The 16,541-nt window shown below is 41.1% G+C and overlaps 1 protein-coding gene across 5 annotated transcripts; it reads left to right on the top strand.

The window, feature by feature from the left end:
- Positions 1–1,270: 1,270 nt before the first annotated feature.
- On the top strand, positions 1,271–14,120 carry LOC115140324 (RAB7A-interacting MON1-CCZ1 complex subunit 1-like). Of its 5 annotated transcripts, none has more exons than XM_065026798.1 (9): positions 1,271–1,378; positions 2,691–2,800; positions 4,213–4,359; positions 4,713–4,844; positions 4,960–5,074; positions 5,234–7,220; positions 11,215–11,332; positions 11,436–11,575; positions 11,842–14,120. In XM_065026798.1, exons 1-6 carry the CDS (start codon positions 1,285–1,287, stop codon positions 5,467–5,469), a joined length of 834 nt encoding a protein of 277 aa, XP_064882870.1. In that variant the 5' UTR covers positions 1,271–1,284; the 3' UTR covers positions 5,470–7,220; positions 11,215–11,332; positions 11,436–11,575; positions 11,842–14,120. The 5 variants fall into 5 exon arrangements, with proteins under 5 accessions (XP_064882870.1, XP_064882871.1, XP_064882873.1 ...); XM_065026799.1 differs by having other exon boundaries at positions 11,215–11,344; XM_065026801.1 differs by having other exon boundaries at positions 11,215–11,387; positions 11,483–11,575.
- The last annotated feature ends 2,421 nt before the right edge of the window (positions 14,121–16,541 follow it).

Raw genomic sequence — 16,541 nt, 5'->3', positions numbered from 1 at the left:
CTTTAGGTCATAAGTTATCAAAAATGTGACCTTAATTGCCTACCGTCTGTAAGCTGTTAGTGTCTTAACGACCGTTAGGTGTATGTTCATTAATTGTTCATTAATTGTTCATTGTATGTTCAGGTGTATGTTCATTAATTGTTTATGGTTAATTGGGAAACAGTGTTTAAACTCTTTACAATGAAGATATGTGAAGTTATTTAGATGTTTACTAATTATCTTTGAAAGACAGGGTCCTGAAAGGGACGTTTCTTTTTTTGCTGAGTTTATATGAAACGCTAACCTTGTACCTATGTTTCTTCTCTGTCGTTGCGTGCCTTTATTTTCTGAAATCCAATAAAATACAGTTTGTTTCCTTGTTGAGATTCAATTGGCACACGCGAAACAGTCGGCGGGTGTATTTCATTAAGGTTTATTGAAAAAGTATGGATTTGCAATTGACAGAGGGCACAAATAAATTGATATATTTGGAGCAAACATGCATTGGATCACTAACCAGGTTTCCATCAAACCTTTGTATGCGATTAAAGTACATTTCGGTGATCTTTCCAAATGTCGTCAAAATAAAAAATTATACGAGATATGGAGGTGGAAACGCCATTATGCACAAATATTTATATAATAACCATCATATATCGAAGTAAATTTGGAGACACACGATGATAGTTCTCGCATTACGATTTGGGTAACCATACAGTTTATTAGGCAACAGGTTACATAAATTATGATGAACGTGTGTTCGCAGACAACCATAATATTATAGAAGAATACCTTATGATTAACTTCACATGGTGGTGAAAGTTCATGGTGATGAGTTTGATGCTCCTTTACAATACATATCGATGGTTTTATTCTGGTAACATGATGATCGATGTTTGACGAATACAAATATTCTCGCTCTTATCCATAATAATCTCATCATGTAGAGGAGCCTACCCACACATCCTAGCCGCACTGTAGTCTATCTGCAAACTGTTGGCAAGAGCACATGTAGGCACCTTTGCTATTTAACGCAACAGTGTATGTACCAAAACCATAGGTAGAGTCGAAAATGCAATGGAAGCACAACTAATTTTAGATTTTTATTCGGTTCATGAAAACAATATTGAAAAAGTACATTTCGTGTTTATACGTCACAACGCACAAATCCGTTTGATGGGAAAACGCTCATATTTTCTTAATGCGGATTTTAGAATAGTGGCATGAAACCTGCCCCAGATAATAAAATAAACACGTTCACCATGTGAATGGAACGTCATAGCGTCACGTGACAGTGTTTTAGTCATGGCCGACGACTGCAGAAGACAGGCGTTCGAACTGGAGAGAAGGATTTTTGAGTTGGACAATAAGTGCGCCAGCCTCAGAACCGAGAAACAAGGTAAGGTGTACACTGTTAAAACAATAATTTGTAATGAAAGGTAGCTAATGTCGATGCACCTTCAGTTTGTTTAGTTGGAAGTTCTTCTCATCTGGCTTAATTAGTTAGCTACGTTAGCTAACGTTACCATATCACCAGAATACTTTATGATAACACACAGACCAAGGTAGATAAACTAGCTAATCAGAGTTGAAACAACAACAGTAAACAATATGACTCATTGCATACATTCGCTAGCTAGCTAGCTATGTTTGCTGGATAACGTAGCTAAAGTTAATGTGATTAGCCACGTTAGCTAGTTAGCGAGCTAACATGGTCCCTAACTAGTTAGCTAATTGTTTTACATTTTGTTTACTAAACTTCCTTTGGCAATGTAAACATGTTTTACCATGCCCAAAAAGCCGTTTTGAATTTAACTGAATTCATTATGTGGTACAGTAACGTTAGCTAGGTAACGTTAGCGATAGCTGGCTAACTGGTGTTAATGTGTCGACAAAGATGCTGAGCTAGGGTATTGAGCCGTTACTTTTCAAACAGTCGATGCATAATGTTATTGCAGATTGCTTGACCAATGTATCTAGGCTATTCTGGGTTCTTGGATGTATTAGCTAGGTATCTAAAAGTATTCCACTTTGTGTACGTTCTTGGCTTACTGGCCAACGATTATTTTCCAATGAACTTACATTTACATTTAAGTCATTTAGCAGACGCTCTTATCCAGACCGACTTACAAATTGGTGCGTTCACCTTATGACATCCAGTGGAACTGCCACTTTACAATAGTGCATCTAAATCTTTTAAGGGGGGTGAGAAGGATTACTTTATCCTATCCTAGGTATTCCTTAAAGAGGTGGGGTTTCAGGTGTCTCCGGAAGGTGGTGATTGACTCCACCTTCCGGAGACACCTGAAACACCCCACTTCTTTATCCTATCCTAGGTATTCCTTAAAGAGGTGGGGTTTCAGGTGTCTCCGGAAGGTGGTGATTGACTCCACCTTCCGGAGACACCTGAAACACCCCACCTCTTTAACTTGATTTTGTCTAGTCTAGACTGTCATAATACTGTGTACAATGGTGGCCGGATGGACATGGCTAGATCATCTTCTTTATTGACTATCTCAAAGGGCAGCTCCTTACATTTTACGCCATTATCATGCCACTGTAAAACACATTATCAACAAGTCCATAGAAATGATCAGTGTGTTTTAAACGAACACGTTAAATGATACATTAAACTCTGTAAGCATGAGATGTAATGTTTGGACATAAAGTTAGACCTGTAATACATATTAAACAACTTTATTTTCTCCTAGATGATGACTATTTACAGAATGCTTCTTCGATACTAGACAAGTTGAAAAGCTTTTACAGACAAGGGGGGGAGAGTAACAGTCTGCCTAAACTGCTTCAGGATTACACTCAGGTATTGCAGTTCATTGAATGTTAATGTAGTAGCTAGATTCTAGACAAAATGTTTTAGGCTTGGTGTGAATTCAAATGTGTTACCATACCATCCAAGTTCCCTTCATCTCTGATAATCATGTTCAGTCAGGTAGGTAGGTAGGCAGGCAAGTGGCCTGAATGTAAATGGTAGACTTCATGTGTTCAGGCCTTGTTAGTTGCAAATAGGTAGCCTCGTAGAACCAAACAGATTGTTGTTTTGGTGATATATGGCAGGCCCAGCCTGGTTCACGAGGCAAGCAAAGTGTCCTTTTGTGTTCAAGTAGTTATTCCACCTGCTGTTTTGAAATAGGATAACAGTATTCTATTTTGTTAAGTCGTTCATGTCATCCAATGACGCGAGCCTGAAGGTGTGAAAGAGCCAACACTTGTTGTCCTTCCTTGACGCGGGAACTTTCAACTGACCACTATCCTCTGTGACAGACTCGGTTCACAAATTAAATGCACCCTTCCTCATGTCCTTGAAGTAGCCCAATCACTGCGCTGGTAGTGAATGGAATGTTTTTTTCATCCTTTCACCTGTCAGAGCGTAGAAAATCAGTAATTACTTTCAAATGAAGAAATGACGCGAAGATGCACTTTAAAAAGTGGGATTATTCCACAAATGTGAAAATCTAGAAGAGTTCAAAATATTAGAATTCCAACTTCAAAGTGCAGTGCTGATGATGAACCAAGTGACTTGTCCTGTTGATGACATTGACATAACGCCCAACCCACGGTCTGTCTGAGTTATCCTCGTCATCCACACCCATCATAGCAGAGTTGTAGACAGCCTGTTGGAGACACAGAGACATTTGTCTTATTCAAGGTTGTTGGCCCACAGTCTGCAATTCATCTGCATTAGAGTTGAAGACCGGCCGACCATGTTACTCTTGTCATAAATGTTAGCGAAAGAGCATGGCTGAATAGATTAATTGCAAAACTTTTACTGTTTAATCATATTTGTGTAAAATGTAGCCGTTTCTTTTTTATCTCAGTATCAATTAATTTATCGGTAACATTAAAGTACCTTTACTGTGATTTTTTTTTTTTTTTTAATTTTTATGGTTTTTAAACATTAACAGCTTCTTAGCCAAGAATAATTTCTCAAGCAAGAATTGTTCTAAGACGGTCTGAGTGGTAAGGGAAAACTAACTGTTGGCAGAGGTTTGGAACTTTTATTTATTTTTAATTTATTGGTCTATTATTAACTAATTTACTGCATGGTGATGTCACCAGAGTTCTTACACTTAAAGGGAATTGTCATCATTTTCACAATGTCACAGTATTATTCCAATCTCATAGTGTGGAAATGTATATAAAACACAGGAAATCACATTTGACTGCACTGGGCCTTTTAAAAGTAAAGAATGACACTAGTGTGTGTGTGTGTAGGTGATCCTGGACATCACATTCTATGAGGAAAACAAGCTGGTGGACCAGGAGTTCCCAGAGGACTGCTCACCCTTTAAGATCCAACAGCTGCTGCAGGACCTCACAGAGCCAGAGGTGTTGGCCGGTAGACTTGTCCCGGCCCAAGAGGTGTGTGTGCCTTTGTGCAAAAGATATTCAGCCTGCTCTTCAAGGGCAATGCATGTGCATAGGGCCTTATACCCTATGCATTGAGTATTTTGTTCACTACATGAAAATAACAGCAGATTTACACACCATACACACACCCGTGGAGGCTGCTGAGGGGAGGACGGCTCATAATGGCTGGAACGGAGTGGATGGAATGGTATCAAACACATGGAAACCATGTGTATGATGTATTTGATACCATTCCACTTATTTAGCTCCAACCATTACCACGAGCCCGTCCTCCCCAATTAAGGTGTCACCATCCTCCGGTGACACACACACACACTGTTTAGTGACAGCTGTCCTTGTTCCAGGTGCAGTCAGTGCTGGGGCTAGAGGTGTTAGAGTGCCTCTACTGGAGACGTGGAGCACTGCTTTACATGTACTGCCACACACTCCACCAACGTAAGCAGTGGATCAAGAAGAACAAAGCCACTTTCCTCAAGGTATGGACATTTAACTTTACATAGAAGTCCAAACTTGAATTGTAGTGCAACTGCTACTATTAGAGTTGGATTCCTTATGCCTGTTGTTCATGCAGTGTTGTCTGTCTGGTTTCAGTGTCTTCAGGAGGGTGTACGTTACCTAATGAGGATGCTGCAGGTGAGGAACTCCATGAAGCTCAACGATGGGGTGGTGTTTCACGACTCTGCAACCGCTAACTTCCTGGCTGAAGGTAAACATAGAACCGCTATATGTTATACATGTGTTGTGACCTGTTTATTTTGTTAATGTTACATGTTTGTTTTGACATTATCCAGACAAACTTTTTCTTAATTTCTCATAAAGGGATGAAAAAACATGGTTATTTATGTTTTTATTTATTTTCCAATAGGCATCTTCTCAGACACCCACCTGCTGACGATGATGTACATAGGGGAGATGTGTTTCTGGGCAGTGAAGTACGAGGACTGCAGCGTGGATTCCACGGAACGCAAAGAGGACCGGCTTCACTTCCGGGACATTGGGACGCAGATCCTGCACAAATACGTGCTTGTCTGTGACGGCCCTCTTCAGGGCCAGGGCTGGAACACAGAGAATGCCAAGGAAATCTTAAGTATTTTACAGTGAACCAGGGAGGGCTATGGGTACAAGTTTCCTTTAGGCACTGATCTAGGATCAGATTATCAAACCCCACATTGTAATGCTAAGCATTACGGGAGGAGGAATCTGATGGATTAGTTTCTAGGGTGAACTTCTTTCTCTTCTGAAAGGCTCCGGCTGACTGATGGGATGAAGTTTGGGGCAAGGGTAGGTAAAGAATGAAAGAGTAGGGAGGGATGTTAATGAAATGTGAGTCTCCCCATCTCCTGCAAGAAGCACTTATCTTCCAGATTTCAGACTGTTGGTTGGGCATGTGTTTTGCTCTGAGAATGTGGTAGAATAATAATTATATTAAAATAAGATTATTAACTAATTAAATTGTAAATTTAAAAAAAAAAAAGTATTGTTTGAAGATAAATCATAATCTAGCTTGTAATGTAACATTGCACAGCAACTGTTTTTTATTTATTGTTTTAATTATTTTTGTTATGTTTTAAATTAATTGCATTTATATATATATTGAGGGGGGGGGTACACAGAGTTGGTGACTGAATTATTCATGACCATTTTCGAGTATGTACAGTTTTTTTTTGTTGAAACATCTGCTTTGTAATATGCAACTTTTTTTTTTTTTTCTTAAAGAAAATTGACCTCACTTGGACAAATAGTAATGTCCCAGTGACAGGAACTTTGATATTTTGATAGTATGCATTTAAATGCAGATTCTGTGTTCTTTTTGGAAGAAAGAAAAAAACATTTCATTTTTTTTTTTGTCGTCATTGAAAATAAATATGTTGGATTAAAATGTGTAGTAAAAAACAACTACAATAACCACAATGCACCTCTCCCACAAGGTAGTGAGTGGGGAATTTTTGTAAACTCGGAGAATGATCGAGGCCTCTAGTGGTCAAAAGGCAGATTTAGCATGGGCAGCGCCATTGAGGGCTTCCGCCGTTTTAAAGTAGTCAACTGAGTGGGGATTCCTATGGGTTGTAGCCATAATGGTGCTGCCCATTCTATCACAGACATAAAAATTACTATTCTCTGGCGGTAACAAGAAATGTCAGATTTGCTTTCAACTTCTATTTCACAGTACCGATTTGAGCTTTGATAAGTGATGTTTAGCACATTGAGGATAGCTTAGACGCTTTATTGTCACATCGAAAGGAGGTGGAAGGAAGTCAGTTGGTGGAAGTCTCAGACAGTTCAGAGACGGGTGCTTCAGTGGAAGGAAATACATCAATCAAGAGCATGCATACACCAGTGAAAATGCACAGGCAGGCTTTTGGGTCTGTTTACCCGGTTACGTTCTTAACAAATAGTAATTACTCAAATGGACGACTACAAAAGGCTCAAGCCAAGTTTATTTATCCCATTGGGTCATACAGCTGCAGAGACAAAATACAAGTTACACAAGCGTATATACTGAACAAAAACAAATTATTTTAATGAGTTACAGTTTATATAAGGAAGTCAGTTAATTGAAGTAAATTCATTAATCCCTAATTGATTTCACATTACTAAGAATACAGATATGCATCTTTGTCACAAATACCTTAAAAAGGAGTGGTGTGGATCAGAAACCAGTCAGTATCTGGTGTGACCACCATTTGCCTCATGCAGCGCAATCTCCTTTGCATAGAGTTGATCAGGTTGTTGATTGTGGAATGTGCCACTCCTCTTTAATGGCTGTGCGAAGTTGCTGTATATTGTTGGGAACTGGAACACATTGTCGTACACGTCAATTCAGAGCATCCTGAACATGGGTGACATGTCTGGTGAGTATGCAGGCCATGGATGAACTGGGAAATGTTCAGCTTCGAATAATTATTTTACAGACCCTTGCGACATGGGGCCGTGCATTATCAAGCTGAAACATGAGGTGATGGTGAGTGATGAACGGCACGACAATTGGCCTCCGGTTCTCATCACGGTATCTGCATTCAAATGACCATCGATAAAATGCAATTGTGTTGTGTTCGTTATGCCTGCCCATATCATAACCCAACGGCCACTATGGGGCACTCTGTTCTCAACGTTGACAACACTTTACATGTTGCTTTGATATTTTTGTTCGGTATATTTACACTTTCCGAATAGGCGGAGTCACCTCCTTATATGACTAAAATAAACAATCCATCTATGTTGCTTGGCAAGAATTCAGTCTTCCTCTTATTGGTATTATCATGGCCCTGCCTACGTCTAGAACCTTCATGGGTGTGAAAGTGTGTATGTGAGACAGAACTGTAGTTAGAGGGTCGATGTGGCGGCCCCTCTGAGCTCCCTCCCAGAGTTATCTTCTCTCTTTAACTGTTGACCTTATCTCGACTTGACTTCCACAATCCCTTCTGGTACCCACTTCACCGAAACTCGCCTGCCTTATCAGGAATTTACTAGATTGTTGCTGTTTACCTCCTTCCGGATAATGCTCAATGGTTACTGCAGTTTAAATAATGCCCTGCCCAGAAAGCTAATTTCCATAGAGCTCGTCTTCAAGGAGTGAATGGGATTGGGCGCCAGCTCAAAAACCAAACATAAGCATGAATTTCGTCAACAAGAAATACAAGGTTACAAATATTTTCCGAGATGTGAGACAATTAACTTTTTATCTGTATACTTTTGGAATCGTGAGATTACGTACTTTCGAGGGAAATACGCAGGTTTCTTGACTCATACCCTGATTGCTTGACAACTAGCTTAGCAACCGCGTGATGCAGCATGACAACATGAAGCGATTGGTCGACAGTCTGCTGGGCGAGGCGTTATTACGTTCCTCCTTTCAGTGCCCAAAGGTAATTCATATCTATTCGTTTCTCTAATATATCTGTATGAACCGGATGCAAACCGGATATAGAAGGTCCATGAATCTGCGTATGCGAACTAGTAGCGGTTCGTGGGTAAAATCACTGGTGAAGCCAGGGGGGGAAAGCCTTATTACAACCTATTTGTTGAGATAAGTGTTTGCTCTTTATTATTCTGTTAGTTAACATGCCTTGCCACCGTCACATATTAGGCCATCATTGTAAATAATAATTTGTTCTTTAACTGACATGACTAGTTAAATAAAATTAAAATAAGCAACGTTACCGGGAGCGCGGCACAGAGGAAATATCAACCTGCCCCTTAAGCCATATTCGGAAGTATTACTATAGAACCTCGGTTATGTAATTATTACCCCAGCAAGTCTGTTTTTCCAGAAGGCGATTCGTTTTACCGAACTGCCCGTCATAATTTTTTTCCCGCATTCACAATTGACCATTATGACGGAAGCCTGGAGGCTCTTCTAGGTGTGAAGATATTTAATATGTCTAGGGACATCCTAATATTGGCCTAATGGCCTTCAGTTCGGAGAAAGTCCAAATAATAATGCATGAAGAACCGTAAACCGTAACCTACGCAGATATTTAATTAACTGACATTTGTCAATGTATCAATTCATTGACACGATATCGTCCACCTCATATTTTAAAAGAGAAGAATGGCACTAGGAAGGTTGATATATTACAGAACAGATCGTTCATCTATAGGCTATGTGCGTAGCACTTTGTTTTAAGCATCAATTTGTTCTTAACCAAACTGAGTGCAGCACCTGTTCAACTGTAATATCCCTCGAAACACGGGGATGACGATTTGCACGGGATAAGTATTATCAGAGGACCTTGGAGTTTGTCGAAAAAAAATAGTTTTTTAGGGCTGAGATAATAACCTTCCGGCCAAGTAAAAATGACTGACGCGGCAGATTCGGACGGTACTAAAATGACAAATGCGGTGATTTATGCTCGTGCACATAATTATATTACCTGAGCTCCCCCAGTAAAACTCTTCCAGTTAACACTATCAATGTTTGCCTTTACTGTGGGAATTGTGGTCGAATCAATGCAACATTAGCCACTTTCAATGCAACATACCCGAAAACAAAACAAGCTATGCAAGTTATTTTGTTGTAGGCAGAACGCATCGGAATATGATTCTATTGCATCTATATTAAAAAAACGGTGTGGCAGAACCAATCAGAGCTGCATTAGGCCTATATGCAAATAGACCATTGCCATATATGGATCTGTGCCATTTTCTTTGAACTGGACTGTGTAAACAGCATGATAGGTCATGAGTAAATGCGCTTGTTTTGAGATCAAAGCGAGAGCTGCACATTTGTTCATATCCTTTGCTAGTTAGTGAGTTATTAGTCCAGTTATAGATCATTTGTAGTCAGCAATGGGCACAACACATGTGCATTTATAGACATCTTTGAAAAGGGAGTCAGGTAAAGAGCTTTTTTTTTGTCTTGAAGTGGTGGTGTTGTATTTTGAGACGGTCTTGAATAAGCTAAGTAGACAATAGGCAGAGGGTAGCATAATGTGTCTGATTCTCTGTAATAATGGTATGGGAATAATAATGCATCTTATTTTGTAAAGTGGTTTCTTGCATCAAACAACACAATATTTTGAGTCACCTTATCTGAAGGACAAGTGGATAAACAGTTTAATGTTGAGCCTTGCATGTTTTTTTCAAAAGACTCATGGAATGTAGAACCTACATTGAACACCACACATTGGCTGCTACTGTAGGCTGAATGATAGAACCGCTATTTCCATATTAAAATGTTATGTTTTTTTTTATGGGAGGCCACTCTGGTAGGCCTACATTATTATTATTATTAAATAGCCATAGTAGCCGACTTGACCACTGTCAGAAACTGTAAATTAAAGTGGCTACAGCCTCACTGTTCACAGTAAACGGGCGCTGGAAGTTGCACAGAATTTTCACAATATTCAAGTTTGAGCTCAGCAGACTTGAAATTTGCTCAGTGCCGGGAACACTATTAAGGGAACATTGCATTTATGCCTAAGGCTGGGACAAGAAGAAGAAACAGTGGCAGAATAAATTCAACCACACCTTTGTTTCATTACAAAACTGGAGAGAAACATCTGTCCGGTGGAGTCCACAAAGCATATGGCATGTAACAAACAGTTACATGACCTACATCATGGTCAATCAAGTTAATGTTGCCGACACGTAACACTTTTTTGGTTACTACATGATACCATATATGTTATTTCGTAGTTTTGATGTCTTCACTTCTATTCTACAATGTAGAAAATAGTTTGTTTTTTTAAGTTAAAAAAAACCTTGAATGAGTAGGTGTGTCCAAACGTTTGACTGGTATTGTATGTGATAAGCAAAATGGACACAGTTACAATAGACATTCACCATATTGGTGTTACCTGAATTTTGTTAGCACACAATAAACACAACAGCTCAATGCTGAGTAAAGAAGGTTAGTACTGTACAGGGATGGTGAAAAGTATTTAAACCATCCTGCAGAAGTAATTAGCAACCAGAAGGGGGCTCTCTTGCGTCACACTAGTGGTTGCCAAACACTTCCATGCTGTGGTTACGTACCTAAAGCCTTTGAATATATCTTTCTGCAGCTTACTAACTAAACAAAAGCAATGTTGTTCAGCAAAAATACAACATTCTCACTCTACTCCACCAACAGGTTAGTGCAGTGTTCCTTCATCCTGATCCTGGGGAATCAAAGGGGTAGACTTTGTATTTTTTCCCCTAGCTCTACACACCTGATTCCACTAATCAAAGGTTTGATGATGAGTTGATTAAGACACATTAGGTTACTATTTTCACTATAGTCCTCCTTTGATTGATTTGAAATGTACTGTCTGTTACCATTTGAGGTAATGTACACCTTGCGTTCATATGGTTACGTGTGTGTGTGTATATGTCTATCATAACCTGTTGTATGTGTGTGTGTAGGGCGGGGAGGAAGAGAGCCAGTGTGAAGCAGCAGAGTCTCAGCAGCAACCTCTTAATCCTGGAAAGAACGGACCAATCAGGACAGCTATATTTCAGTCCCGCCCCTCAGGTCCAGGAAGTATGTCAGGAGGTGGATGAGTTCATCTATGTGGCCAATGCAGAGACAAGAAGAGGTAACACCAAGACTCCAACACATTCCTCATACTTGCTCCTATTCCTAGGCCCTTGTTGCCAGCCAGATAATCTTGTCAAGCTATCGCAACATCAGGCTGGTTCCACCAGGCTACCTTCCAGGACCAGATCCAGGGAAAGATCAGGCTCGTTCCACCAGGCTACCTTCCAGGACCAAATCCAGTGAAAGGTGAGACCAAGGCCCCCCATTCCATAATATAGCCTGCATCTGCAACCCTAGAGCCTCTTGCCTCTTTCCTGCAGGAGTTTTGGTTATTTACCAGATGCTCACTTTGCATTTGTGACACACGATGTAATAGTGATATGCTGTATTCCAATCTAATTTTGTATTACTGGATGTGTCTGTATGTGTCAAGCCACAAATGAAAAGTGATGCAGTTGTTTATGGCAACATCTCTACAAATCTACCCTGTTACCCTATTCTGTCTCTATTAGGTGGTGAGGGGGAGGCGTCTCAGATCCAGGCATTGGTGGACCCTGCCTAGTGTTCATCCTCCAGAACCCTCCTTGTCCTGACTTTTGTGTCCGGAGAGGAACCAGACCCAATCAGAACCACTAGTCCCAGTAATGCTAGATTAAAGACCAGGACCCCCAGTGTGGATATTGCACAGAGGCTCTGCCTGTGCCTGCTGCCCAACCCCTGGATTGTCTGTCTGTGTAGTGTCTGTCTGTCTCTGTGTAGTGTCTGTCTATGTAGTGTCTGTCTGTCTATGTAGTTTCTGTCTGTCTATGTAGTGTCTGTCTGTCTCTGTGTAGTGTCTGTCTATGTAGTGTCTGTCTGTCTATGTAGTTTCTGTCTGTCTATGTAGTCTGTCTGTCTGTCTGTCTGTGTGTCTGTCTGTCTGTGTAGTCTGTCTGTCTGTCTGTCTATGTAGTGTCTTGTCTGTCTGACTTACCTTTATTTAACTAGGCAAGTCAGTTAAGAACAAATTCTTATTTTCAATGATGGCCTAGGAACAGTGGGTTAACTGCCTGTTCAGGGGCAGAACGACAGATTTGTACCTTGTCAGCTCGGTGATTTGAACTTGCAACCTTCCGGCTATGTAGTGTCTGTCTATGTAGTATCTGTCTGTCTCTCTGTGTAGTGCTTGTCTGTCTGTGTAGTGTCTGTCTGTCTGTTTATGTAGTCTCTCTGTTTGTCTGTCTGTCTATGGTCTATGTAGTCTGTCTGTCTGCTGGGCTGCTCTGGTCTCAGGCTGTAGCTATCTGTCAGAGGATCCTGTCTGCTGGGGGGCTGTGGTCTCAGGCTGTAGCTATCTGTCTAAGGAACTACCTTTAGCACAAATGCTTCTGAAGGAATGTTCTACCTCTGATGTGCCTTGTTTCAATGAATCGCAAAAGAAAAAGTCATTATTGGGTAAATATTATTTAATAACCCTGTAGTAATTTTTTTGTGAATAAGTAGTGGGTTGTGAAACAAAACAGAAGTGAAGAGAACTACTGTTTAACTGTAGCTACGGTACTTTAGTGAAGATAATGAAGGGTTTTGGTTATCACATTATTTTCTTCTACTACTACTGCGTAGTTTAGAAGCATTTAGAATCATATTGATGTGACAAGGAATTATGGGTAAAAAAATATATACCTTTATTTCAGCAAATCATGCAATTTTCTTTCATTTCTTTCATATAAGTTATTTTTTTTTTATACTCCAAAGTATTATGCTTTTATTTTCTTTCATTGTTTAAATTCATGTTCTAAATTACCACTGCACAAGTTGTTATTAAGCAACTGAAAGCCTTTGGTGGGTCACAGCACAGAAACGTTGGTGAGCTGTGCGTCTGGAACAGTGAAAGGTGTTTGCTTCGTAGTCAATCAGTAGTTCACAGGCCAACCCTTTAATTTCTTCCTTAATCTGCACCATGAAAAACAACAAGAAAAGAAGAAAAAATGGACAGGTGAAACATCTCTCCACTAGGCACCTGTATTCCTTCTACTGTGTTTTCAGATGAGCGCAGACTGGAAGGAGAGGAGACAGAGGAAGTCATTTTAAAGTATTGAGATGCACCCCTCTGGCTCAGGCAGTGGTACAACATGCTACTCCAAGTTCTCTGTGGTTATTTTCCTCTGAGGTCAGCATTGGCACACTAAACTGAATTCACATCTGTCTGATGGGGGGAGGACAATGTTCCTATTTACACCACAATGTGGCAGGCCTGCTCCTGCTTCTCAGGGCCAGGGGAAGCTGTAGAATGTAGACTAGTTGCAGCTTGGTTTACTACGTTTTGGGCATGGGGGTTGCGCTGTGACCCCCCTGAAAACAAATTAAAATGAAAACTCAAACCATACATTTCTAAACACAATCAAGAATGTACTGTAGCAACCCTGTGTTTATAAGCACCAATATCAACTCTGCCACATGAGCACACTTTTGTGGCACAGCACGATGGGCTATGGCCGGAAGGTTGGCGGTTTGAATACCACCACGGACAAGCTCACTTTCCCTGCTTGTTAACTGTTGATAAAAGTATGGAGGTTATTGTCTGATACAATACATTAGAGCTGGAATCCTTAATAGTGAAACTGCCACATCCGTTTCGGATATTACAACAACAAAGAAGTTATTGCAAACAACTAACACTTTACCCCCTCGCTTGGACAATATGGCAGAATTTGTGCTGCAGTTTTAGCATGCTGCTCAACACTCATCACCTTTGTTTTGTCTACAATGTCTTCTTTCATAAATCATGTTCAATTACAGCACTTGAAAATTGCACCAGTCTTTTCTATTACTTGTAAGTTCTCACTGACCAACCGATGCGTTGGTAGGTGACCGTGATAGAGTAGACCTTCTGCTCTGAACTATCCATTTTTTTACTTCACCTTTATTTAACCAGGTAGGCATGTTGAGAACAAGTTATCATTTACAACTGCAACCTGGCCAAGATAAAGCAAAGCAGTGTGACAAAAATAACAACACAGAATTACACATGGGATAAACAAACGTACAGTCAATAGCACAATAGAAAAATCTGAATACAGTGTGTGCAAATGAAGTAAGGAGCTAAGGCAATGAATAGGCCAATAGTGGCAAAGTAATTACAATTAACACTGGAGTAATATATGTCCAGATGAGGATGTGCAAGTAGGAATACTGGTGTGCAAAAGAGCAGAAATCCAAAAACAAATATGGGGATGAGGTAGGTAGTTGGTTGGATGGGCTATTTACAGATGTGCTGTGTACAGCTGCAGCGAGTAAGCTGCTCTGACAGCTGATGCTTAAAGTTAGTGAGGGAGATATGAATCTCCAGCTTCAGTGATTTTCGCAATTTGTTCCAGTCATTGGCAGCAGAGAACTGGAAGAAAAGGCGGCCAAAGGGGGTGTTGGTTTTGGGGATGGCCAGTGAAATATACCTGCTGGAGTGTGTGCTACGAGTGGGTGTTGTTATGGTGACCAGTGAGCCGAGATAAGGCGGAGCTTTACCTAGCAAAGACTTATAGATGACTTGGAGCCAGTGGATTTGGCGACGAATGTGTAGCGAAGGACCAGCCAACGAGAGCATACAGTTCACAGTGGTGGGTATATGGGGCTTTGGTGACAAAACGGATGGCACTGTAATAGACTGCATCCAATTTGCTGAGTAGAGTTTTGGAGGCTATTTTGTAAATGTGTCACAATGTGCGCAACTGGTTGAAGTTAAGTCAGGTGCAGGAGAGTAGAGATGGGTGATAACAGGCACACTTTTTGTGCCCAAGGAAAACAGTGATAACTCCCAAAGTACACAAACGGTACAATAAACAAAACACACCCGGCGCAAACCAGCCTGATGCCAACCACACGTAACAAAAAAACAATTCCACACACAGACATGGGGGGTAACAGAGGGTAATATACATTTAGTCAGATGAGAGAATGTGAACCAGGTGTGCGGAAAACCAAGACAAAACAAATGGAAAATGAAAGGTGGATCGGCGATGGCTAGAAGACCGGTAACGTCGAACGCCGCCCGAACAAGGAGAGGGACCGACTTCGACGGAAGTCGTGACAAAATGTCACCGCCAAAGTCAAGGATTGGTTGGATAGTCAGTTTTACGAGGGTATGTTTGGCAGCATGAGTGAAGGAGGCTTTGTTGGAAAGTAGGAAGCCGACTCTAGATTCATTGTTGGATTGGAGATGCTTAATATGAGTCTGGAAGGAGAATTTACAGTCTAGCCAGACACATAGGTATTTATAGTTGTCCACATTAGTCAGAACCATCCAGAGTAGTGATGCTGGTCGGGTCCGGGCAGCAATTTGTTGAAGAGCATGCATATCATTTTACTAGCATGTAAGAGCAGTTGGAGGCCACGGAAGGGGTGTTGTATGGCATTGAAGCTAGTTTGGAGGTTTGTTAACACAGCGTCCAAAGAAGGGCCAGATGTATACAGAATGGTGTCGTCTGTGTAGAGGTGGATCAAAGAATCACCCGCAGCAAGAGCGACATCATTGATGTATACAGAGAAAAGAGTCGGCCCAAAAATTGAACCCTGTGGCACCCCCATAGAGACTGCCAGAGGTCCAGACAACAGGCTCTCCGATTTGACACACTGAACTCTATCTGTGAAGTTGTTAGTGAACCAGACGAGGCTGTTGAGTCTGCAAATAATAATATAGTGATTGACAGAGTTGAAAGCCTTGACCAGGTCGATGAAGACGGCTGCACAGTACTGTCTTTTATTGATGGCTGTTATGATATCGTTTAGGACCTTGAACGTGGCTGAGGTACACCCGTGACCAGCTCGGAAACCGGATTGCATAGCGGAGAAGGTGCGGTGGGACTCGAAATGGTCGGTGATCTCTTTGTTCACTTGGCTTTCGAAGACTTTAGAAAGGCAGGGCAGGATGGATATAAATCTGTGACAGTTTGGGTCTAGAGTGTCTCCGCCTTTGAAGAGGGGGATGACCACAGCCGCATTCCAATCTTTAGGAATCTCAGACGATACGAAAGAGAGGTTGAACAGACTAGTAATAGGGGTTGCAACAATGGCGGCGGATAATTTTAGGAAGAGAGGGTCCAGATTGTCTAGCCTAGCTGATTTGTAGGGATCCTGATTTTGCAGCTCTTTCAGAACATCAGCTGTCTGGATTTGGGTGAAGGAGAAGGGGGGGGGGGGGGCAGTTGCTGCGGGGGTGCAGAGCTGTTGGCCGGGGTTG

Source organism: Oncorhynchus nerka, linkage group LG13 (assembly GCF_034236695.1).
Source record: "Oncorhynchus nerka isolate Pitt River linkage group LG13, Oner_Uvic_2.0, whole genome shotgun sequence".
Taxonomy (NCBI): Eukaryota; Metazoa; Chordata; class Actinopteri; order Salmoniformes; family Salmonidae; genus Oncorhynchus; species Oncorhynchus nerka.
This window is presented reverse-complemented; position numbering and strand designations above follow the sequence as displayed.